General features: G+C 40.5%; 1 protein-coding gene across 1 annotated transcript; it reads right to left on the bottom strand.

Annotated features, from left to right (window-relative positions):
* Positions 1 to 9,485: 9,485 nt before the first annotated feature.
* Positions 9,486 to 26,133, bottom strand: LOC111868633 (major facilitator superfamily domain-containing protein 9). The gene is made up of 5 exons (XM_023859471.2): positions 25,809 to 26,133; positions 24,054 to 24,185; positions 15,585 to 15,714; positions 14,164 to 14,373; positions 9,486 to 10,654 (listed from the first exon to the last, which is right to left on the bottom strand). The coding sequence occupies exons 1-5, from the start codon at positions 25,854 to 25,856 to the stop codon at positions 9,864 to 9,866; spliced, it is 1,311 nt and encodes a 436-aa protein (XP_023715239.1). The 5' UTR covers positions 25,857 to 26,133; the 3' UTR covers positions 9,486 to 9,863.
* Positions 26,134 to 26,166: the final 33 nt, after the last annotated feature.

The following is a 26,166-nucleotide window of genomic DNA, read 5'->3' as shown; positions in this document are numbered from 1 at the left end:
ATTCTCCTGCATGCCGTCTCTGGTAGTTTCTGTGTTCTCAAGGAGTGTAGGCGCAAAGGATGCCTCAGCTAGTCAGTAATCATGGTTTATTTTCTCAGGGAATTCTTGTTGCTTTAGTGACTGGGACAGGAATAAATCTTCAGGAGTTGAAAAGTAAACTATTAATTAAACACAGTAAATTTCATGTGTATCTGATTTATATTCAAAACACTGTTTTTAAATCTCAGTCATGAGACAGTTGTTGAATTATCACTGGGAATTTTAAAGTTACTCCTGTTCACAGACAATATAAAAATCTCCTTACTCAGCTTTCTATTAACTCAATGACTTCCACAGTTACCACCAACCACCCACACAATTCCACAGCTTCAAAAACTCTCTAAACAACATTAAAACTTCTTCATAACTCCCTCCTCAAGACATATATACATCAAGGGGAGGGTTCATACATATTTCTTTGTCTCTAGAAAGTTGTAATTAATTTTCCTATTGGTCCTGCAGCTCCAAGTTTGAGGCTGCATGTCAAAATTCAACTACTTTCCCAAGTATGACATTTTTACACTCAAGTACCCCTCTAGCCACAGTCCCAGATGGGTCACCATCAGTTAACCGTTAAGAGCCTAGCGACACTGTATGGAGACCTTTAAAGTGCAGCCGAGTGGTCGTGCGACACCGTATGGGTACACACAGTCCACATGTGTGCACAGTGTTTTAAAATCTAATTTTAAGATAGAAATTCTTGTTCTATATAAGTAGAGTCTTCCCTCCTGCATCATCTAACTGAATGTTGCCTTCATGTGGTACTGTTGGAAACATCCAGAAATGCAGAGTCCGACGTCACACTTCATGCACTTTGTCCAGATGTAACTCCATTTCCCATGTGAAGAGCACACACGACAACTCGGTCTCTTATTAGAGGAAGTTGGCCAGTGATGTTGAGTGGCCTCCTCTAATCAAGATATAGCCAATGACACAGCAGGTCAACCCATGAACCACTGAGGGCGAGGTGGACCCCTTGCAGCATGTTCCAGCATTTTGCGCACAAGGGCGAGACGAAATTCTCTGTGTGACAATTTCGCGCCACAGGATGGCAACAGGATGAAACTGTTCAGAATCGTCAGATCCAGGAGATGGAAAAATAGTTTATTTGTCCATTTCCAGGTGCGACGACTGGTGCTATAACTGTTTGCCATTCTGTCTGCTTTGTGGACATAACCCATGTGTGTGTGTTGTAGTCAACAATTGCTGGCTTGACGGCATTTCCATGCTCATCACAGAAACTGCCTTCTGCTGGAGGACAGTGCATGTTTGTCAGTATGTAAACGTCACGTTTGTCCTTCCAAACTAGTGCTGTCAAGTTCTGTCTCACCCTAACACGAATGTAACCTTTCTTCAGTCAAAATTGTCTTCGTCGAAAATCGTCAGGCAAGCCCTTCTGATTAGGCCTGACTGTCTCACAGCACGTTATGTCCTTTGTCATCAGTTTGTCAAACAAGTCTGGTGATGAAAAGTAATTGTCCATGTACAGTTTGTGACCTACACCCTTAATAAGTCTGCATAGGTCCCTAACTGTAGCACGTGTGCTGTCTTTTCCTAGGTAAACCTTCATGTCATAAGTATACCCAGCGGCGTAACAAATTTTGAAGATTGATTCCAACACGTTTGTGTTTCTTAGGAATGTACTGCCTAAAAACCACCCTCCCTTTGAATTTAACAATTATCTCATCTATGGCCAAATGTAGGGAAGGGTTATATTTTTCATATGCGTCATTGAGAGTGTTGAAGATGGTCCGAACTTTCCATAGTCGGTCATTCCTGTCAGTTTCTGTATTGTTGCCTGCAAAATGAAGAAAACGAAGAATGTGTAGAAAGTGGTCGTGTTTCATTGTGTTAGAGTAGAAAGGCGTGGCAAATTGTTCTACAGTCGACCAGTAGTCCTTCAGTCTGTCTCTAATGTCATGTCCCATTTGAATGATTATTCCTAGAAACAGAAATATCTCAGAATCGGTCACGTCAGGCCACGGAGAAGGGTCCATCTTGAAGTCTTTATAGGTACTAGTGGTAGTACCTGTTCATCTATTCCACCAGCAGACGGATAATCCCTGCGAAGTAGAGCGTGAAAACGCAGAAAGGGGTGGAATCCTTATTTACATGTGAAGCTTCATTGATATTTAACCCCACACCTCCACCGGAATAATTAGTCACACCCCTTCTGCCATGCTGGTCTGGTGGTCCCCAGGTTGCTGATGAAGATGATGGGTCTTTGTCAACTTCGGTTTCTGAGCCCCTTGCTTCCTCACCACTCTCAAAGTCGTTTGTACTGCAGTCTCAATCGGTGTCATTTATCAGCTGCCTCTCAATTTCGGCTTCTTCCATGCGAAATGAGGCCATGGTGGATAGTTGAAATTGCGATGTTTTATACACAACACAACGTGCTAGGCTTGAATGTTCTGGCAGTGCGGGGCTATTCCTAGAACAGTACCTCTGTGTGGCTAGTCCGAGATATACACAGTCAGAGTTTCTGAAGGATAAAATATGATAAGACTTCACCCCACACTTGTGCATACAGAAAGGTTCCGACGTGACTGTTGAATGTACAATACAAACATAAACTTGCACTCCTTTTGCCAGATAAGACACAGTAATACAGGCTGTCAGCAGCATGCATTTATACTGCAGAAACGGTATGAAAATTTGTGGACAGACGCTTGAAATTGGGAAAAAATTTCTTTTTGGAATCAGTGTAACAATTTTACACATTTTAAAATTGGTAAATTACAATATCTAATTCTATATTCTTTCTAGATAAAAGCAGCGTTTATTTCGTTCATTTATCATAAAAATTGTAGAAATCACAGCATTTTCAGTAACATGCTTACAATTTTTAATACTCTACAATGGCGGGCATTTAAATTAACTCCGGCCTGCTGCCATTACTGGAATTTAAATGGCCCGTTTCTTAAAGGTTAAAATGTTATCCTCAGACATCCCTTGGCAGTGTAACATTTCACATTTATAACAAAAGAAACCTTCCTTTTCTTTGTAACAAATCGTTTTGGAATCGCATTCTGTTCAGTTCAGTTCACTTCTTAACCACTAAAGTATACAAGGTCAGGCAAATAAGTTTGTTAAACTACAGAAATTGCCAAGTAGAAACATTAGAGATATTAAAAAAGTTTATGGTGAATTCCCAGGCCAAAGAAGTCACAGATGTCAAAGTCAAATATCTAATAATAATAATAATAATAATAATAATAATCATCACCATCATCATCATCAATGTTGATCTGATTTTTGACATCAGGCGTATCATCCACTTTGAATTTGTACCCAAAGGGACCACTATTATTAGACATTCTACGCAGAGGTACTGAAAAGGCTTACTGATGCTGTGAGACATAAGCGAAGAGAGCTGTGAAGAGACTGCTCATTGATTCTTCACCATGACAATGGGTCGGCACATTCTTCACTTCCAAGTGTCACAGTTTTTAGCAGGAAAAGGCATCTCTGCCATGGATCATCCACAGTACTCTCCTGACTTGGCTCCAGCTGACTTTTGGCTGTTTCCACAACTCAAGAGCGTGCTGAAAGGAAAGTATTACTTGGATGTTGAGGATATTAAACCCATGAAAAAATTTTTGACAGACATTCCTGCTCAGGATTTCAGTAACTGTATGGCCCAAGCTCAGGGAGCACTGCAAAGAATTGGATGGAGATTACTTTGAAAAATTCTAGATTGCTAATATCTGCAGCTCTTAAAAATAAATAAAAAAAAAGTCTCAAAACTTATTTGCTGGACCTGGTAAGTTCCTGCAAAGTGGTTCCTGATTTGGAAGGCCCACCCTATATGACAATAGTTCCATATTTGTGGCCTGGTTAAATTTAAACTGTAGATCTTGCATCCTTTGCTTCACATTATGTCAGTTTATGGCACCAAGCATGTCCCTTTTACAGAACAACATGTAAAACACAAGTAACATGGCTGTTTAAAAGAAAACTCCTTAAAAGCTAAAGTATACACAAGCTTACATACTTTCACATTTGTGGGAAACATCAAATTTTTACCATAAACAATAATAAATGCTTTCAAGTGAGGATTGTACAAGGGATGTTACAGTACAAAATTCTGCTACTACTTAGAAAATTGGAGCAGAAAATGTGTTAGTTAAAACACTATATTCCACACAAACACTGTGCTTGATATTTGCATAACTGCTTGTGAGGTACAAATTTTAGACTTCTTCTACCAGCCTGTAATATGCCTTCTCAACATATTTTCAGTCTTAATGTGAAGTGGAAGGGGGGGGGGGAAGATTCGAAATCAAGCCCTGACTGCACCCAAATTGTATTGTCTAGGACGAGGAAGACTAGTCATTAAAATATCCAGGATGAATGGTGAGTGTTCAGGTTTACCATTTTCCTCTTTTATTCTTTCATTTTTCCACCTTTATTTTTATGTAATTAGAAATAAAATTACTGTATATTTTACATTTATATGTACTTTTTATTATACAGAGCTAGTCCTGCTGTGTCTTCACTGGCCATTCCCTGGCAACAACTTCTAACATTGGAAATTCTTCAGCTTCATGTGCTCAGGTCCTATCTTCACAGCCTCCCAAGCAGAACTCAACTGACAACTGAACTCATTGCTCCAACTGTCCTGATTATAATATCTCAGCACAGACCACATAGAAAATACTGTTCTTGTACTGTTGCATTCATGGCCATTGCCTTGGGAATGTGTTTACTGAGTTGCTGCTCAGAAACAGCCATTGTTTATTCATCTATTTCACAGTCAGTGCATAGCAACGAATGTACATGCTGTATTATTGTTGGATTAATCAAATGACAGAGGGCTGCAATGCATTGAGGTAAAGACTAAAATGAGAAAATGAGAATCTACATTTGAAATTGTTTGGGAATAGAGTTAAATGAAAACAACAGCATGAGAGATGACGCATGTATTATGGACATTACTTAGAGGAATAAAAAGACTAATATCTTCACATACACATTATTTGAAGCTCTCAGTAACTACTGACTTTGAATTCTTGATCAGTAACACGAAATCATCCATTCCATCAGAGCCACTTATATGACATAAAGCAAAAGGAGTCTAACTCTTATACTGTTATTTCCATTTATCAGTAGCTACTTACTTACTTACATACATACTTACAAGGAAGTGGCCTCCCTAGGGGTAACGTTCCCACCTCATGACTCAAGGTATGCGGGTTCAAACCCGGTGGAGGTCATGGAATTTTTAAGGGCGGAAAAATTCAGGGAACAAGTCCTCCGGGAGGGACTTTAAGCCGCGGGTCCTGTGTCGCACCTTTACGGCACGTAAAAGAACCTCATATCTTCAAAGGAGGTCACTGAGCCAAATTCAAGGTCATTTCCCGCCCAACAATAAATAGTCCCTAACGCCTCTGGTAGATGGGAGAAGCATCTAGATACCACTGAGCCAGTAGAGGCCGAACTCGCTGGCTGAGTCGGGACTGATGGCACGCACCAGTACCGGTAAGGTATAGAGACTGGTAGAATATCACAGAGGGACATACAATAGATCAAACTGGTCACGGTGCATGGGGAAACCCACCCCCACCAATAATAATAATAATAATAATAATAATACTTAAAGGTGGTTCAAATATGACCAGGACTGATTTGTGTGTAAACAAGCCGCACTGCGCAGCAGCTGTGCAACCTTGAGAGAGTGAAGTCACAACCTCCACCCTCCCTCCTGTTTGGGTTAGAACCTGTTCAGTCCTGTCTGGAAATTGCTAGAGTGATGAGCGAACAGAAGGTACCGCGGAAATTCACCACAGACTCCAACAACAGTATGGGGAAGAGTGTCTCTCATGGACCCATATGTTTGAGTGGTGTAAGTGCTTCAGAGAGGGCAGAGAGCATGTGGAGAATGAACTGCATGATCATCAGCCACGAACATCTGTCACCAAGCCGAACATTGATCGTGCAGACAGGCTTTTTCGTAAAAATAGGCGCATCACTATCAAGGAACTTGGAGTAATGCTGTCCATCAGGGTTGGTAGTGTAGGAGACATTGTGAAATACTACCTGCACTATTGCAAGGTGAATGCATGGTTGGTATCGCACACTTTGACGGACGTAAACAAAATGGTGCGCATGCAAGCTACTAGTCGTCTCCTACAGCAGTTTGAAGATGAAGGTGATACATTATTGAAGTCTATAGTGACCAACGATGAAACGTGGGTGCACTACTTCATTCTCGAGTCCCAGCAGTCATCACGAAAGTGGCAGCATATCAGTTCTCCCAAACCCAAGAGAGTGCAGAGGAGCTGTTTGGCAGGAAAAGTGATGGCAATGTTCTTCTGGGACTGGCAGGCCATTTGGCAGGAAAAGTGATGGCAACGTTCTTCTGGGACTGGCAGGGGGTTATCCATATAGACTTTCTGACAGATGCCAGAACAGTCAGTGCAGATTATTACTCAGACCTCCTGGCAACAGGCATGAAGGAAAAGATCTGATCTAAGTGGGTAGCCTTCCTTCAAGACAATGCATGCCCCCATACGGCCAAAACAACAACGGAAACCCTCCAGATATTGAAATGGAACCTTCTGACACATCTGCCGTACAGTCCTGATTTGGCCCCAAGTGATTTTTACCTGTTGGGAAGGCTCAAATCAGACTTGCAAGGCATGCAGTTTGTGGACGACGCTGTCATCCAGACTGTTCGGGAGTGGACATGCCACCAACCACAAGCCTTTTTTTGAAAAGGGCATCAGCATGCTTCCAGAGGGTTGGAAAAAATGTGTTCACTCCAGAGGGGAGTACGTTGAAGACTGACATGTGCAAGTAAGTGTTTGGCAATTATGGTTTCTAAAAAAAAAAAAAAAAAATCAGTCCCAGTCATATTTGAACCACCTTGCACTTACTCATGGAGCTGAGCCCTTCTGGAGGAGCCGCCAATTCTGCTACTCAAGAATTTTCCAGCATTTTATTGAACCCAAAGGTTCATTACCGTGTTCACAAGAGCCCTCCACTGGTCCCTATCCTGAGCCAGCTCAATTCAATCCATACCATCCCATCTTATCTCTCTAAGATCCATTTTCATATTGTTCACCTACCTACGCCTTGGTCTTCCCAGTGGTCTCTTTCCTTCTGGCTTTCCCACCAATATCTTATACGCATTCCTCGTCTCCTCCATTCGTGCTACATGCCCCGCCCACCTCATCCTCCTGACTTGATCATTCTAATTAAACGTGGAGAAGAGTACAAGTTATGAAACTCCTCATTGTGCAGTTTTCTCCAACCTCCCGTCACTTCATCTCTCTTTAGTCCAAATATTCTCCTCAACACCCTCAGTCTATGTTCCTCCTTTAATGTCAGAGACCAAGTTTCACACCCATACAGAACTACAGGCAAAATTACAGTTTTTTATATTGTCACGTGTTGGGGTATGTCACACAACAAATAACTTCACACTGTCTTCGATCTTGGTGAATTTATTGCACATTCGCTCTTACACTTATACAATTCACATTTTCCCAATTACTGCAATCTGCAGTATCACAATTACTTCTCCTGCTGGAGTCACTGCCATTCACTCGATACAACTCAGCAACAACTTGTGGCTGCTGGACTTCACCTCATCTCTTCGAAGGCTTCACAATCCACACTCCCTCTGACGAATACTCCTCATTGTGTAGCTTCCGCACTGACAACACAGAAAACAGTTACGTGATAGCTACCACTGTTATACAACGTCGTGTTTACAGGCATTGCTGGGCAACACACTGCTAAGAGTTGTTTATTGCTGCATAGCAACCAGCATGCTTCGGCTCGGCTTGGCTCACTTCAGCTCTATTTGGCACGGCACGGAGAAACACAGCTTTCCTTACTGTTGCATAACTTGGCAACAGACTGTTTATCAAGGGTCTGTATTCGTAGTAACTCGTCCAGCAACAGTTAGACATGTCACACTGCTCCCTTCTTAAGGCCGTTCATCTCAAATAGCCTAACAGTGTATCCCTGGTCCTTTCCTTCCAAGGGTATGCTTGCAACGTTTCCTTTTTGTCTGATTCGGTGTGTCTATTCTCCCCGTTGTCCGTTTTCCAACTGCTACATCCGCTCTCTCCTTAAGACCAGTGTGTCTCGAGCGGTTTCCTACTAATGTGCCAGAAGATCCAGTTGTATCGCAATCGTCCCTCACATTCATCCACCACACATTCACTCTCGCTGGGGAGGCTGGTACTTCTATGTTACTGGCTCCTCCTCTGTACTAATGTTGCCTTTTATTCACTTCGGAGGGGGCCTACCCCTCCACAAGGTCCATTTCCTCATTTTCGGTAACCCACTGGAAGTTCCGACTGCTCACTTCATGATTTCCAGCTCTAGCATCTTCTTGAGTCTTATAGGCCGGTCCTATTTTTCCCAGAGGTGACAGATGTCTTGAACTGCACCCTCCAATACTGATCGCGGTTGCTCTCTTCTTTTTCTCGTATAGCGGCTGCTTGCCACCTCGGTTCTTAATTCCATTTTTGCATTCAGATCTCATTTAATATCTCCTCCCAAGCATCCGTTCTTTCGGGGTTCCTAGTACCACACTGCCATTGCTTTGTAATGCCTGTGTCCTGCACAGCATGTAATCTTCCTTATGGCTGTAGTTACTTCTTTCTGCGGCCCACAATTTCCGTGGGTCAGAGATTTCCTGAAGATGTTCCTTCTGCGCCTTTTGCTGCGTAGCACCCAGCCCGCTTCGGCTCAGCTCGGCTCTACTCATCACAGCACAGAGAAACACCGCTTTCCTTACTGTTGCGTAACTTGGCAACTGACCGTTTATCAAGGGTCTGTCTTCATGGTAACTTGTTCCACCTCCTGTTGCCCAGCAATGGTTAGACATGTCACAATATTCTAATTTTTATGTTTTTTTGGACAGCAGATGAGAAGACAAAAGGTTCTAGACTGAATGGTAGCAAGCATTACCCAAGTTCAATCTCCTCTCCATTTCCTCCTGAATCAGGTTTCGATCTGTTATCGTTGTTCCCAAATATCTGAACTGTGCCACATTTTCAAAACATCTGTTTCCTATCTTTATGCCATGATTTTGCCCCACATTTTGGTGACAAGACAGCAACATATATATCAGTAGCTACAGGGAGATTATTTGTGAACCTGCACCAAACTGTTAATGCCATTCCAGCAGAACTGAGATGAACTCCACACAACTGTTTTCTTTCACATGTTCAGATAGCCAGAGCAGTCAACAAGCTCAGAAAGCAACAAATCAGAAATGAAACCCACCAAAATCACAACAGGTGCCAGAAATGTCTCCTGTTCTTATACATGCATTCTTTTCATTTCCATAAAATATTTGCATTCAAACAATGAATCTTTTTTTAGAAACAAATTAGACTTCAAGCTTAAAATTTAAAACCTGAAATCTGAAACTCCAGTCTCTTGTGTAAGGGGTTTTCAAAGAGAATGTTCAAGTTGAGCACTGATTTTATCCAGTTTCTTTTAAGTGCCACTTTGATTTAATTTTTTTGTTCAATAATGACTGTCTGTTGAAACTTCTTTACAATTGTGTGAACAGTTCTTGCTGTTTGGAACTGTAATATGCTGCTTCTTACTCAGACATGTGACATGCTATCAGATAATCTCCTTGTGTAATCACTGAATACTGAATAACCTGTTTATATAAATCTTTGCTAAATCATTAGTAACCTAGGTGGAATGCATTTATGAATGGTGTGTAAGTAGATTATAACAGTTACTGTGAAAGGCCAGAAAACTGATACAGGCAGGTGTACAAGGGGGTGCACTGCCTTTAGATTACACTTTCCGTACATAACAATTGAACTCCCCATTATTCTGTAGAACTACAAAAACTTGTTTTTCCTTTGATGAATGACCATGATGGAAGAGAGTGACAATGCAGTTATGGTCACTGCTATCCTCAGCATTGATGTTCCACAGAAACCAAACTTGTCATAGGCCAGTCCTGAGCAGAGTGGAGCAATAAGACGCGCGACAGACGACATACTCTGTCCTGATCCTATCAGTGAACCTCTCTGGTTTGGTGCAGTCCTCTGTAGAATTACCTCAGATGTGACAATTCTCAGTAATGAACTGGATGCACTCACTGGTATGAGACACACAAGAAAGAAAGTTAGGTTAGGTTTAAGGCTCAGAAGAATAAATGAGAGTGTGAGGACTCCAAAACCATGTAGCATTTGAAGAGCATAATATTTGTCTTTTTTATAAAATCTGCCCATCCCTCCACTTAAGAAGCCAGCTGTAGCACCCACCAGACCTTGGAATGAGATTGTGTAGCCAATACCTGAGGGTGTAATACTATATTCTTCCTTGAGGATAAGTGAAAAGCTCTGGTAATGTACAGCCTGTGCAAAACCTAGCAGGAACTTTAGAGTGAAAACATCCCAGTAGACTGACCATCTGATATGTAAGAGGCGTGTTACTGCTTGAAAAATGTCTGATGAACGAAACAGTGCTCTTGAACTTTCCTTTGATGTTTCTTGAATGTCCTTTTTCTTGTCAGTCCATATTCTGGTGCTAATTCCAAGATTAGTGGCATCTTCACTGAGTCCTAATATGGTGTCATTCTTTTTGTGTTCTTGCGGAGTGTTGGACAGGAAAAAATGTACAATTGCTGAAATAAAACATCAGAATTATGACTTGGCAGTTGTAATACACAGACATTTTACATCTGCCTGACATGAGGCAACCATACAAAGTAATGATAAAGCAAAGCAATGTATAAAGTACTTTTCTATAAGAGGATATGATCCAATAGTCAAGCAGTGTTTCTTATTGATACCATTGATATCTCTATTTCTCTCTCTCCCACCCCCTCATACACGCACGGTTTATAGCTGTGTATGCGTTACCTGACTACGTGTGTACATTTTATCATTCTCATGCCATAGCAGTTTTCACGTACAAAAATCTTTAGTAAAATCTGTCGCAACACAACAACAAGACAGTCAAGGTCAATATTACCTGAGCTATACGTTTCAGCTTTTAAAGCCATCATCAGGCAAATACATAGTTATTACACTTGCAAAATATTGAACTGCATTTCAATGTGATTGTACAATAGTGCTGGATACTTGACAAGTATGTTACACTATAATAATAAAAAGTATAAAAATACAATAAAATTATAAAATTATTATAAAAACGAAAGTTATACAATTAAAAACATGGTTAAAAACTATTCATGTAATATTTCATATTATGAAGTCTGCTGTTGCAATTGTACAGGGTGATTCAGAAAGATGGACACAATTTCAATTGGCTATATTTCCTGAATTATATGTTGCATTTGAAGTCTGTAAATTACATCTGATTATACATACATGGAAATGTATAGATGTTCAATGTGCCCCCCCTCCTCCGGCTATACGGATAACATCTAGACGGTAGCTGAATTCATCCTATACTCGATGACAAATATCTTGCGTCACTGAGTTCACCGCAGCTGTGATACAGTTTCTTAGGTCATTCAAATTTGTGGGAAGAGGTGGTACATGCCAGACAGTTGTTTGTGGTAGTCCAAGTTCTCTACTAGCACTACGGGTTGACTTCATTGGGCTGCGCTCAAAGTTCACTCGAATGCACTCCACGTTCTCCTCCGATACACGCGATTGGCCCGGGCTTTTACCCTTACACAGAGAGCCAGTTTAATCAAATTGTTTATTCCAACGATAAATGCTCTTCCTCGGAGGTTGGATGTTAAACTTACGATGAAATGCACGCTGCACCGCAGTCGCAGACTCACTTTTACTGAACTCACGAATGCAAAAATCTTGTGTTGCACAGTAGCAATCTCACTTACAACTGACGCAGTGATGGAGGGCACTAGCGGTAGTACTAGAAACTTTATAACATCCTCTTTCAAATGTACTTTACAGAATTCAAATGCAACATACAGCTCAGGAAATATAGCCAATTGAAATTGTGTCCATCTTTCTGAATCACACTGTATTGTTATATTCCAATGGACATATACTTGCCTCATACAAGTATGGAATGGTTAAATGCTTGGAGGCCCATGGTATCAGTGCATTATTATTTAGTATTTATTGTTTGACCGGTGCCTGATTTTACGTGTGTATGTCCGTTCTGGTGGGAAGACAGACTGCAACTTACATACACAGGTGTTAGCTCTATCTTCAAAAAGAGATGACAACTTTACAAGGCCTTAAGTTATGATAATGATGAACACCCCTCTCCCCTCAAAAGAGAAACATGAAGATGAAATACTCGTATATGTTCATATCTGCTGACAAGCTGCAGTAAGACATTTGTTATTTTCCAAGTTTTACAAGAGAATGTTGTCTTGTTCCTTTTCTTCACAGTATCTGGAGGCCCCTTTGAATGTGAGGCCCTAAGTTGTGCCTTGCTTCGCTTACATGAAAATCTAGCATACCATCAGAGGAATAAAGATGAAAGTTTGTTCGCTGTTTTAATGGAGAAATGAGGTGACAAGCTAAAAGTTTAAAATCAAGTGGTTAGTCACTGGCTTCCCACCGCAGCGGCCCGTGTTCGATCCTGGGTCTGGTCAAGAGGATTTGTCAAAAAGTGGACAAAGTGGCGCTGGGGCGGGTTTATCTGAGTACGTCAGTTTCTCCTGCCAATCTTCATTCCACCAAATTCTAGGCCAATCACTGGCCGCCATGCCGAGTGCACCCGGTTGGACTCCACCCCCCACTAAGCGAATTAAAAAATAAGGTATGAAAGGGATAAAGGAAATGAAGAAAGGAGGGGAAGGATGAAGACATGGAAGAAATGATTCCCCATGTAAAGTCAGTGGGCTTCTGAACTAGTGAATCAATACCAGCATATGATGAAAATAATCGCTATAATGGCTTGCTTTTGTGGGACATTCACACAAGGAGTAAAGATCTTAGCACCAGTCATCTAATTTCAATAATTATGAATGCAGCAGATAATGCAACTGAAAGTAAACCATAGTACAGCAATTCTATATGCTCAGTGGCTTTAAATGTTCTCAGAGAAGGCATTAAACTTGTATAAAATGCTTTTTGCACAATATTCTGAATTACAGACACGATTAATTGGTGGGATGATGAAATTAAGACAGCTGAATTGTAATGAAAGGTGTGAGAATGCTAAGAATTATTAAACTGGAAGCAGGTGGCATTAGGTTGATCAAATGAAGTAGGAGGAGTTGGACAGTACATGTCACTTATATGGGAGGGAAGCAAAATGCATACAGACTCCTTGTCAGAAAACCCAAAAGGAAGAGACCACTTGGAAGACCTAGCTGTAGATGGGAGGATACTATTAATATAATATATTAAATAATATAAATATTAAAATGGATCTTAAAGGAACAGCAGGATGGAAGAATGTGGTTTGGCTTCATCTGGCTCAGGATAGGAAACTGTGCCAGGCTCTTCTGAACATAGTAATAAAACACTGAATTGTATAAAAATGCTGGAAATTTCTTGATTAGATGAACAACTGTTAGCTTCCCATGGAGTTAGTTACCAGATATACAGTGAATGGAATATATCAGTAGTAACAGTACAGTTGTTTGGGGCCGCGCCATAACTCAATCAGTCAGTCACTGGCTTCCAACTGTGGCGGCCTCGGTTCGATCCCAGGTCTGGTCAAGTGAGATCTGTGGTGGAAAAAGTGGCACTGGGGCAGGTTTTCTCCAAATACTTCGGTTTCCCCTGCCAATCTTCATTCCACCAATTGCTCCACAATCACCCTCACCTATCATCTGGGGCTGGTAGAATAGGCCAAAAGTGGCCGCAGTACAGGGGACTTAATCCCACCCCACTAGCAACAAAAAAAACAGTATAGTTGTTGGTACACTGAACATGTGAGTAGTATATAAATTAAAATAGCATAATTTTTAAACTGCTGCTTTGGAGTGCAATGCATTGCCATTTTCAAGATCTAAGATTTTTGTCTGTTTCTGATCAAAGTTGGTACAGTAAACTTATACTTAAAAGTTGTCAGGCAGATTACATTTTAAGCAACATCAGTCAAATGGTGTTGCCATTACACAAAGGTTAATGTATTGGCCCATTTATAAACATGCATTTCCTGCCCTGTAAGGCAGTATCCATATGTAGCTTCATCACATGACTGAACACAGTAATATGTATGCACGGTGCTTACCAAAGTTGATCAAGAAGAAGAGCATGACGATGCAGCAAACATAATGGAAACCATTCTCCATTTCTGCCATATGACCACCAACAACTGGCCCCACTATAAAGCCTACTGAACCAAAGGAAACTAAGCGACTCTGCATGATCAACTGATCTCTGGTAGATGCCACATCTGTCAGTAGTGTCCTGCACAGTGTTTGTGTGTGTTTCAAAAGTCCTGTTAAAAAAAGTATGGAGATATTTAGTAGTGTTATTAAATATTTGCCCAGTTTATTAGACTGCAGACATTTTTCTTTTCCTTGGCACTACAGCCCCAGTGGGCCTAGGCCTACCACCATGAACTTCTCCGTTCACTTCGGGTTTTCTAGATCTTACACATTCGGTAGGACTCCTTGGGCGGGTGATCAGCTCATCACAAGGCCTCTACCTGTACACAAAAACAGAAAAATGCACACACACAAACTAAGCATCCATGCCCTGAGTGGGATTCGAACCCACGATCCCGGTTTCCAAGCGAGCGAAGACAGTACATGCCTTAGACCACTCGGCTACCGTGACCGGCACTGCAGACATATAAGAAACAATATTCTGCATGAAGATGTAAAATTGTTAGAACTACCAAATAATGACCCATTTCATAATCAGAATGCAGGTATTTCCATTTTGATGGGGGTCTCAGTCCCACTGACTGTCAGAATTTAAGTTATGGGAGTATAATATATAATCCATACTTTAACACAGCACTTTTTTCAGAAATATTTTTGGCCAAAAATTTAATCTTGTATTGGAAAGTTCAACATGCTTGTCTGATTTGGTCCTATATGACTTTTTCAGGAATCTGAAACTAAAACCCCTTTAAGGAACCTCATTATTAATCATTTGAAGACATCCAGAACTATGTGCTGATGGTACTAAGAGGACTCAGAAAAATGATTTCAATAAGGGTTTCCAGGCATAGAGGGGATTTTGGAACTGACTGGCCAGTTGTGCTTTGAAAGCGACCACACGTAACTAAATGTGACAATATACAGTTTCTTTTACATAAGCAGCCCAATTGTCTGTCAGACTGCAAATATTTTGAAGCACAGGAGGCATGGGAAATTGATTTTTAACAGTTTTTTGTTTTAACCTGTGCGAAACATAATAAAACAAAGAGTTTTAATGTGAAGCTGCTAATTTTTAATATACAAAATATAAGCGAATATAAGCAGCTTAGGGAGAAACATAATCATGAAAGGGTTAAAATAATTATAGGAACTATGACCAAGAAGAATGAGAAGGGAAATGTGGCACACATGTGAGGGGTCGAGAGGGTAATTATGCCAAATTTTTCAGAAAAAATGTAATGAAAAAAATACATTTTTGGCCCAAATATTCTCAGCTCTCTTGTCTTTGTGTCTCTGATACCATCTAATTTCAGTTCTGTACCTAGACCAATCCTGATGAGTGCGATGACTGGAATTGCTGTTACTGTACCCAGAGCAAAGTAAAGGATGGCAGAAAGGAGAAGTGTCAACTGCAGGACAAAGCTATGACCTCTGACATCACTCCAACTTCCCTGTAGGTAACATGACAGTGCTCATTAAACATATCCCAACAGATGAAATGCAAATACTGATTTCAGAAAAGTTTCAGAAGTATTTTTCATTGTACTTCATTACACAATGCAGGATGAGCCATGGTCGTATTTAACACCAGAGAATCAAGAAAGATATTTCTGTTTCAAGAACTGTTTATGGATCACATACATAAATTAGTTAATTCATAGCCTCCATCTCTGCATACTCTCTGATATACATTTTGTTCACATGGTTAAGCAAGAATGGTGGTATTAAAAAGGTTTGTTCATACACGACATCTGTCTGCTGTATAGATATATAAAATGTGAAAACTGAATGAATAAGATCCAAGTGGCAGGATGATAGCACAATGATAACACATTCAATGTGGACACAACCTATATTATGTTACAAATATTAGTGACACTTCCCAAATTCAGAGTCTGAAGGAAACAGTCTATAATTGATAATATATGCACCTTATAACATGCTGAAAATTATTTTTTATCAGGTTAGTCTTTAGTAAGACGTTTCAGAAAATGTATTTAGGCTCTTAAGTAATACGGACTTCAACCCTGCACTGCCTACAGAGGTGCTACTGTCATACACCTGATAAGCTGCCATCCTGTAACAGTCACGTGAAACAAAACAGAATGAACCAAAGTGGCCTAACAAAATGTAGCATTTCCATCATATGGAGGGTTATTAAAATTGGTCAGGTAGTTTGGGCTCTGTCACATGCAGATGAAAGGTATGATATATGGACATAATGAATTTTATTTTCAGATCAGAACTAATGTCAAACAAATGGAAACACTATAAAGCAAAGGGTGCAACATATGGGGGTGTGCTGAAGAGTTAAAATATTAAGAAAGTGCAAAGATTTGTTCTCCCACTCTGAAGACGAAACAAAGTGCTTATGATAATATTTGAACGAGACAAATGAGACGGAGGCTAGAGAAGTACATGGTGACCCAATTATGGAGGTCAAGATGGCCAAATATGTAGTACTCTTGGATGAGAGAATAAATGAATGTAATCTTATGGACAGGGGCCATGCGGTAGTGTAGTTGGTTGAGGCACTATGCTACAAGCCAGAAGGTCGCGGTTTCAAGTCCCGATGAGGTCACTGAATTTTCTTCAATTGACCTAATCCTTCCAGCCGCTGTATGGCCCTGGGGTCGACTCAGCCTCTAACAGAAATGAGTACCAGGAATATTCTTGGGGGTAAAGGGCGGCTGGCACATAGGGCTGACAACCTTGCTGCCATCTATGAGCCGATTGTCTAGAAAAGGTGGGAACCTCAACATCTCACAACCCTATGGGCCTCCACGGCCTGTTACAGGGATACCTTTACTTACTTTCACTTTTAAGCTTAAGGACAGAGGCTATTTGTGCCCAATACCCAGGCAGGAAAAAAAATATTCCAAAATAACACAGAATTCTTGAACAGTAGAATAAAAATCTCCAGGGAATATTCTATATGAGGCACATAGCTACATCCCAAGCATTGTAGCACCTTCAGGTTTTTATCAGAATTTGAATATAAATTATCCAGAATAAAACTAACATCTAAATAAAGTTTCCCCTAATCTTAAGCACTAAGCCATTAAAATGTATGGTGGAGAAGAGGTATAGCTCCACACATTCTGACCCTCCAATAAATGAAGGTGAGGTGCCACTTTTATGCTTCAGCTGCTTTACCATTAGAGAAGGAGCCTCTGGTATCTTTTACAAAGAGGCTGGGTGGATGCTACAGCTGCTCTGGACATGTTAGCATAGAGACACAACTTTACTCTTTGCCTTCATTTTACCTTCACCACATAAAATAAAGAAATGATGCCCCATACCTAAGTGCCATACCAAACATTAAAAGGGGAAATGACAGGCTTCACAGGCAAAGAACCTTCATTACTCATTAGGTGGAGATCAGGGTGGATTTCAGTCATTCTGGACATGGTGGTGAAAAGAAAAATCCAAACAACTCTGCTGAGACTTCAACCCCAATTGGTTTTTATGCCATCATAATATAATTTTATGGTAGAGGCTGAAATTACACGTGTTATAACTAGTGTTTCATTATACCATGAAAAAATTTGAAGAGAAAACTAGCAAATTTTTATTACCACCTTTAATTACAACTACAGAGAATTCAGGAGTATGACCACCCAGCATCAGATAGACAGAGCAGTTCACACTACAATATATAACTATGAGTATCTGTTTCATTCATATACAACATATTAACCAATGTGAGTATGATATAGGAAAGTCTGGAACACTGGTGCATACCAAAAATTATGGGACTGTTCACACATAAATGCAGGGCTATATCTTTGAGATAGACTGCCTTATTCATGAAATTGTATTTGGTTTTCTGGTACCAGACGAAGAGCTGTAATAAATTTCCAGTTATTAATCATGTAAGCCCAATTTTTATCTTTTTCCTTATACAGTCAACTCTCGATTATCCGGGCTAATGGTGGGGATGGAAGTCACGGTTAATCGAAAACCCGGTTAAGCCAAATTTTATTATACGGGCTGGACGACTGTGAAGGGTCGGAGTTCGAGTCCCGGTAGGGTCAAGAATTTTAACTTCTCCAAATCGTCCAGACCGGCTCTGGGGTCCATCCAACCTCCTATCCAATGGGTACCGGGGGCTCTTTCCCCGGGGGTAAAGCGGCCGGGGCGTGAAGCTGACCACTCACCTCCAACTAGTGCCGAGGTCAAGAAAATTTGGATCTATACATCCACTCCCCCACACGCCTTAATGGCGTAGGGCTTAATTCGTTGAGCAGAGGAACAACTTTACCTTTTACCTTTTAATACCTTCATAATACTATAGACCTACCTGTATTTAAATTTATTCATCCTCATTTCTATGTCATCTCATGGCCTATTTAATACTTTCTTTACATTACACTCAGTATGAATTAGTTATTTCAATCACTGTTCAACAACATCCAGCACTTTTTACGGTCACACTTAACACTTAAAATAATTTAATACTGTCTTTTGCTTTTTCGCGGCATTTTCCTTTTTACGGATATCCGTACGAAGCCTACGTAATATTAGCTTGTCACTTAATAAACTGTCCTCTTCACTCTCAAGATAGTCTAGTAAGGATTCCAAATGATTAAGCGCAGCACCATGTGATACTTTCTTACTGGCAACACTGTCCACCTCTTCCTCATTCTCACTTTCTTCCCGCTCTTCTGGCTGCACCCCCATTGAAGTTACGATTTCGTCACTGCTTAACATTTCGAAGCCCGGTTCACACGAGTCACAGTTAAACCACTCTCTTATATTTTCCTCGTTGACTTCTTCACCACCATGAACTTGGTTAGCCACTTTTGTCAATTTTATGGCTATCTCATTTTCACTGAATCCAGTGAATCCATGGATTTCGTCATCTTCATTAGTGATGAAAGGCATCAGTTTCTTCCATGAATTTTTCAATACAGATGGCTTTACTGTATCCCACGCTGTTGAAATCTCGTATATGGCATCTAATACTGAAAAGGACTTCCAGAAACACGTCAGATCATTGCCTTCATCGATGTACTTTTGTAGCAAATTTGATCTGTAGATTCTCTTCATACTTGAGATAACTCCTTGATCCATTGGTTGGATAAGTGCGGTAACATTAGCGGGAAAATATTTCACAAAAATATTTCCATCATCTGACCTCAGGAGACTTTCGTTAGGATGTGAGGGCGCATTGTCAATGAGGAGCACAGCTTTCTCAGGTAGGCCTTGGGATTTTAGATGGTCACGAACTTGAGGCACGAATTTAAAATCAAACCATTCTTTAAATATCGCTCTATTCATCCAAGCTACTTTCTGGTTAAAATAATGGATAGGCAGACTTGAAGCTACTGTTCCTTTAAAAGAGCGTGGTCTTTTCGCTTTGCCGATAACTACTGGTATTAGTTTGTGTGTTCCTGATGCATTAGAACAGCACAAGACTGTCAATCTCTCCTTACTGGATTTGTGACCTGGAGCCTGTCTTTCATTTTGAAATGCCAATGTTCTGGTTGGCAAGCATTTCCAATAAAGACCCGTTTCATCGGCATTATAGATTTGTTCTGGCAGCAGATTTTCACTTTTCACAAAACTATCAAAATTGGTGCAAAATTGATCTGATGCTGACAAGTCCCCTGACAATTTCTCACCTTGAATACTGATTTCTCGTATTCCATGACGCTGCTTGAAACGTGTTAGCCAACCGGAAGAAGCGTCAAAACTCCCTTCTAGTTCAAGTGCTTCGAAAAAATATTTAGCTTGTTTAGCACAAACTGGTCCTGTTATTGTTGTTCCCTGTGCCCTTAGTTGATTAAACCAGGTCAGCATCGCTTTGTCGAGATCATCGTATGTTGATTTCTTCATGGTTTTTCTCTTCTTCATTCCGCTTGAATTAGAAGACGAAGCAAAGGAAATTAACTCATTCTTTTGTTTTTTCAAATCACGAACAGTTTGTTCTCCAATACCGTATTGCATTGCTAATTGTTTAACTACAGCTCCTTTTTCCAGCTGATTGATAATTTCAAGTTTCTGTTGAATACTTAACACAACACGCTTCCTTTTAAACCCCGACATTTTGCTAACGCACTTGAAGATCTATATTAAGAAACTGATACTTACTTTCACAATGCACTCTCACACTGAGATGGTACCGTTAAATAACCTGGGGCGGTGTATTTGTCCTTGAAACTTTCCAAAAATTCTTGCATTCTTTCACCCCCACCCTAGAACATTGTGTTCGCATAACGGGACGAAATAATGCAGAGCTCGGTTCACACTAGTGCGAAAATAGTGTTAAACTCACCATGTGAAACAAAAGTGAATGAATATTAAACAACATATAAACTTAAAAAAAAAAGCCCCGGTTAAGCCGCAAACCGGTTAATCCGCCCCCGGATAATCGAGAGTTGACTGTACTACATACATGAAGTATAATACAGGGAGGCGCAAAGAGATGGGAACTTTTGAATATGATGGTGGGCGCAGTGTGAGGGGAGGAGAAATGTGGGGAGGGTGGTAAGTTGTAGAGTAGCACCGGAGGTTTAATAGCCATGGAACAGTGGAACGTTCAAGAACGCGTAGTAGCCGTGCGGGCTTATTATCGAAACGGCGACAGTTTGGTTGAGGCCTTACGGGAGTTTAGGCGGCATTTCAACCTTGCCCCTCGTGTCCACACTCCATCTAAACATGCAATTCAAACGTGGGTTCAAAATTTCGAAGAGACTGGTTCAGTGGGAAAGAGAAAATCTTCTGGACGTCCACGAAGTGCTCGGACTCCGGAAAATGTTGAAGCCGTGCAAGCCTCCGTCTTGAGAAGTCCACATCGCTCAGTACGAAAAGTCGCAGCGGCATTGACTGTAAGTCGTCGGTCTGTTCAGAGAATACTCCATGAACTCAAGTTTAATCCCTATAAACTGCAACTGGTGCCAGAACTGAAACCTAATGACCATTTGTTCAGCCGACAGTTTTGTGAAGCAATAATGAACAAAATTGACGAGAATCCTGATTTCATTGAAAATCTGTGGATGTCAGACGAAGCTCATTTTCATTTAAATGGGTATGTGAACAAGCAGAACTGTTGGTACTGGGCACAAGAAAATCCTGCCGTTCTTCATCAACGACCTCTACACATCCCCAAGGTCACTGTATGGTGTGCAGTTTCGGCTCGAAGGGTGATAGGACCATATTTTTTTGAAGACATCGCAAGAAACACGGTGACAGTAACTTCTGAGCATTATGTAACCATGCTTGAGATGTTTCTTGCTGCAAGAATTCACAGTGTACCGAACACTGATATCAAAAACACTTGGTTTCAACAGGATGGGGCGACCGCACATACCGCACGAGTGTCAATGGCAGCGGTCAGGCGTCTGTTCAGTAACCACGTAATTTCTGGAAACGGTGACATTGCTTGGCCACCTCGTTCCCCAGACTTATCAGTGTGTGATTTTTATTTATGGGGTTATTTGAAGAGCGTGGTCTACAATACACGCCCCACAACCCTAGCCGAACTTAGAAGACGAATAACAGAAGAGATCGCAGCAATACAACCCGACACTTTGCTCCGAGCCATGCGCAATTTTCAGGATCGACTTGCAGAGTGTATTCGGCAAGATGGACATCATCTTCACGATGTTATTTTCAAACTGTGAGTTATTTTTAAATTTCCAATGTAGAAGTGCACATTGAGTACCTTGATTAAATTAAAAAAAAAATTGTATTTTTTCTCAATTTTCAAGAGTTCCCACTTTTTTGCGCCACCCTGTAGAATGTCGTGGTTAGAACCACTGCTTCATATATGGGAGGTTCTTGGTTTTGTAACCGCACCATGCAGGGACCTCGGGAATATTTTTCATTTACATTGTTTATTACCATGCACTACATGGACACGAAATGTAGTACTGTTAACAATAGACGATACACAATTGACTCCAGCACCAGCAGACGCCAAGGACAACATCCGGTCTTTCTGAGGGACAAGCAAACTGCAGGTCTCTTGAAAACCCAGAACGGAGCAGGAAGTATCCCGCTGTGTTCTCTGGGGATTTCAATGCTTAACTGCGGGGGTTCGAGCCTTTGAAAATTTGAGATTTGACAAGAAACGAGTCGCAATAATTTTCGAAGGGGCGTACCGAGCGATTGTTAGCGTACCTCCATTTATTTAAGAGCTGTCAGAGGGACCGTGTTGTACTTAGGCCCAAATTAACATGGATCTGGATAGGGATTGGCTGAATGCAAATGAGAGAAACACCCAAATTTTAGGTTCAGCCAATCAGCAAAATTTCAGAGGAGAGGAATCCAGGCGTTCCCGGAACCGTCGGGACTTCTGCCTCTCCAGAACAGTCAGTCATCAGAACGAAATAAGAGTAGTCGGTCAGTACAAGGCAATAAGAGCAGTCAGTTATTGCAAGTTATTACAAGTTATTACTAGTTATTACAAGTCAGTACGAGTAATCAGAAGGAAATAGCGGGAGTCATTAGCCCAAGGGAATAACCGGAATCAGTAGTAACCTACTGGACGTTAAATCGGTGTTGGCCCTAGTCCAGTGTACAATTCAAAGTGCTATAGCCGGGTAATAGGTAATTGTAGTGAACATCCACAATAAACGCAACATTATTGGTGAAGTGCGAGTTGTTTTCAGTGTTCTCTCTCTCCTTGTGTGAGCAAGGCCCAGAAGTCGCCCTGAGACAGAATCTCGTCCTATCGTCTGAGCAGTCGGAACCCCAAACGCCCGCCTATCCAAATCCCCACCTTGTTTTCCCCGTTCCAAACTCGTGGATTTCACCCAAGTCCACTGGCGCCCATACAAATTCAAATTCAGAGCAATCCCACACCCTAATCTGAACCAGAAAGCAACAGGAAGCGGCGGATGCAAGTGGAGACCACAAAGGGGCGAACGTGAATGACAGGTATAAGGGACTACCAACTCGTGAGGCTTGAAGTCTCACTGAGCGGTAAGGACGAAGAAAAGGAGGGCGGTAAGAGTTTTTCATTATTTTAGTTAGTCCCTACAGGCAAATTATGGGTAATTGCTTAAAACAGGCATTAAAATAGTCATTACTTTATATATCCTTCCAATTTCATCCTCCACAGTCATACTAAAACTGAACGTTACATAACCCACAAAATTCACATAGTGTTGTTAACCAAAGAACAATCAGATTACTCTGCAGTTTCATCTGCTGTGTCTCCAGTTGTTTGGTCAGACAGTTACTTCTTTGATCTACTAGTGTGTTTTTGTTATCATGGTTTATAATTCCACATAAGTTTAGGGATTCCATCATACACCATCCTCTCCAGCTGTCCTCCCATTTCTTCTGCACTCAACTACTTTATCAACTGAATTAAATAGTTGTAGTTTTTGTTGAATATTCTAATTTCTTTATTGTACAGAAGAGTAGAGCTAGCTACTTATCCCAGGAATCATATTTCCGAGTTGTTATTCTGTTTTGAATATTATTTAATATCTCTATTTCATGTTTTCACTGCATATCCTTTTATGAAATTCTTCCTCAGATAATATTCTGGTTCATGCATATTCGTATGTATGTAAAATCTAATTAGTATCCTGTGTCTACGTTCTTGCTGAAATCTCAGTCATTATCCATAAAGGAAGACGCCTCTCTCCATTTACTACAAGGCACATCTAAGAAAGTCAAAAGTATTGACATTCATTCTAATTTCACCATTTAATAATTATGATAATGAAGTGCCCACTTTTGTCTAAAATTAGGTATGAATATGGAAACTGTATCCTGTCAGGTACATCACTGCCCCTTCTATGAAGTATACATATTACACTGTTCTGTTTACAATAACTGGACTAGAAATGAGCTGTAGTCCAGCGTAGAGTGAGCTCAGGATCCCAACGGTGAAGTGAGATGCCCCTAAAGACCTCATATGTACTGACAGCAAAGGAACTGCCATGCTGCATGCAAACAGATCCTAGAAATAAACCATACAAGTTTTTCAAAATAAGATAAGAATATACAAACATTTCAAAGTAATTGAAATGTTTTGTGCAAGGACATATAACCATTTTAATTTTAACTCTTTGACAAGAAAGTGTGGATCTCATGTGAATAATTCTCAAACTACCTGGAACCCTGAATTTCTATGAAGGAGTTCCATGGGATAATAGGGTTTGATGTGCGTTATTGTTGGCAATAACACTGTTTACATTAGTGTAAGTATAAAATTGTGATCATGTGTATCATTGTTCTTTAAGTATTAAATGGTCATACAGCCTAACGTGTCAGGCTCTTCATCTGCAGGTGCACAAGAGAGACCTAGCTTACCAGAAAAAAAAAAGTTGAAGCACAATTTGCAGTGCTTTGTGTTTGCTACAGTTGGTATACAAGATATGCCAAATGAAGTGATGCAAGTTATGTGCTCAATTCACAGACAAATTAGGATGTGCGCTGAAGCTGAGGGTGGTCATTTTGAACAGTTACTGTAAGCTACACAATGAGAACTTTATGCAAATACTTGTCCATCTATTTTATTTTTAAAGTTCTGTTAATAATAAATCCATAACTTGAGAAAATGACCTATGTTCATATCATATCTTTATTATATTCTAGTAGATCCAGTTACAGGTATAAAACCATTGGATATAGAACATGTCAAAACAGAAAAATGAGATATGCTCCAACAGCTGTTGAAACAATTTAAAAATATAAAAATATATATAACAAAGTTAGCAAGATGCTGGCGGGGCAAATCACAACAAGATTCACAAGCAGAACAAAGTCCTATATCTAAATTAACAATGTTGTGCTAGGGATCAATTAATATGAATCATGTCAAACATAAAAATAATACAATATAAGTCATATACTAGCCATACAGCATTTGTGACTTCAAATAACCTTGCGTGTAAGTTCCTTAAGTTCAGATATCAAGTCACGAATCACCCTGCAGACAAACTTTTAGTGTTGCCCCTTAACACTTGTGAATGTTATTTCCATATGCGTTGAGAACTGCCCCTGCTTGATATCTCTTAATATCCTGTATTCTACTGTATTGTAAAAATGGGGCAGTTCATATACCGGTAATTCTTTTTTTTTTTTTCCGACTAAGTTACTCTTTTTCTTTAATTCGTTTAGTGGGGGCTGGAGTCCAACTGGGTCCAACCGGCGCAGCGGCCACTGATTGGCCTACTGTACCTACCCTGGGTATGATGATGGAGAATTTGGTGGAATGAAAATTGGCAGGGGAAATCTAAGTACTCGGAGAACCCCCCCCCCCAGCGCCACTTTATCCACCACAAATCCCACTTCACCAGATCCCGGGATCGAACCCAGGCCGCCGCGGTTGGAAGCCAACGACTAATCGCTTGAGCTATGGCGTGGCCCAAGTTGCTCTTTTAGTTACTACAGTTCCGAACTAGCTCTATCTCCGACTACATGTATACGAAACATAGCCATTAATTTAAGCTTATCAGTAGCATTTTCTTTAAAACGGAAGTAAGTCCTGTTCCTGATTAATTTCGGAATCCAAACTGATTAAATACGCATCCGAATTTACTATTTCCATTATGCAATAAATATGAACTCAAAAACTTACCACCAACGCTATCAAATATAACAACCTCACTTTTTTGGCGCCAAACATATTCTACGCTGTCATAACACATGATACTTTAGAATCAGAAGACGAATTATATAGCATGATTACGCAAATTTCTCATAGCATATTATTCTTTCCTTATCACATAATAATCATATTCATATCTTCATGATTTCATAACATTCCCGCACCCCACTTTTTCTACTCCTGACCTTCCCAGAAAAATGCACATATTACTACCATTATTACTAATCGGTCACGATTGAGAGCGCTGAGAGGACCGTAAACAACACACACACTTTTTATTTCGTTCCCGCCCTTGTCCCATGGACAGATACCGACATACCGTAAGATG

Source organism: Cryptotermes secundus, unplaced genomic scaffold (assembly GCF_002891405.2).
Source record: "Cryptotermes secundus unplaced genomic scaffold, Csec_1.0 scaffold280, whole genome shotgun sequence".
Taxonomy (NCBI): domain Eukaryota; kingdom Metazoa; phylum Arthropoda; class Insecta; order Blattodea; family Kalotermitidae; genus Cryptotermes; species Cryptotermes secundus.
This window is presented reverse-complemented; position numbering and strand designations above follow the sequence as displayed.

Bases quoted from the DNA above. Each gene is read 5' to 3' on its own strand.
- LOC111868633 (XM_023859471.2), bottom strand. From the start codon at position 25,856: ATGTTTGGCGCCAAAAAAGTGAGGTTGTTATATTTGATAGCGTTGGTG. The intron at 15,715-24,053 runs GTAAACAGAACA...TGTTACCTACAG, and splicing joins TCATTTCTAGTCCAGTTATT to GGAAGTTGGAGTGATGTCAG. The intron at 14,374-15,584 runs GTACAGAACTGA...TTTTTTTAACAG, and splicing joins ACTCATCAGGATTGGTCTAG to GACTTTTGAAACACACACAA.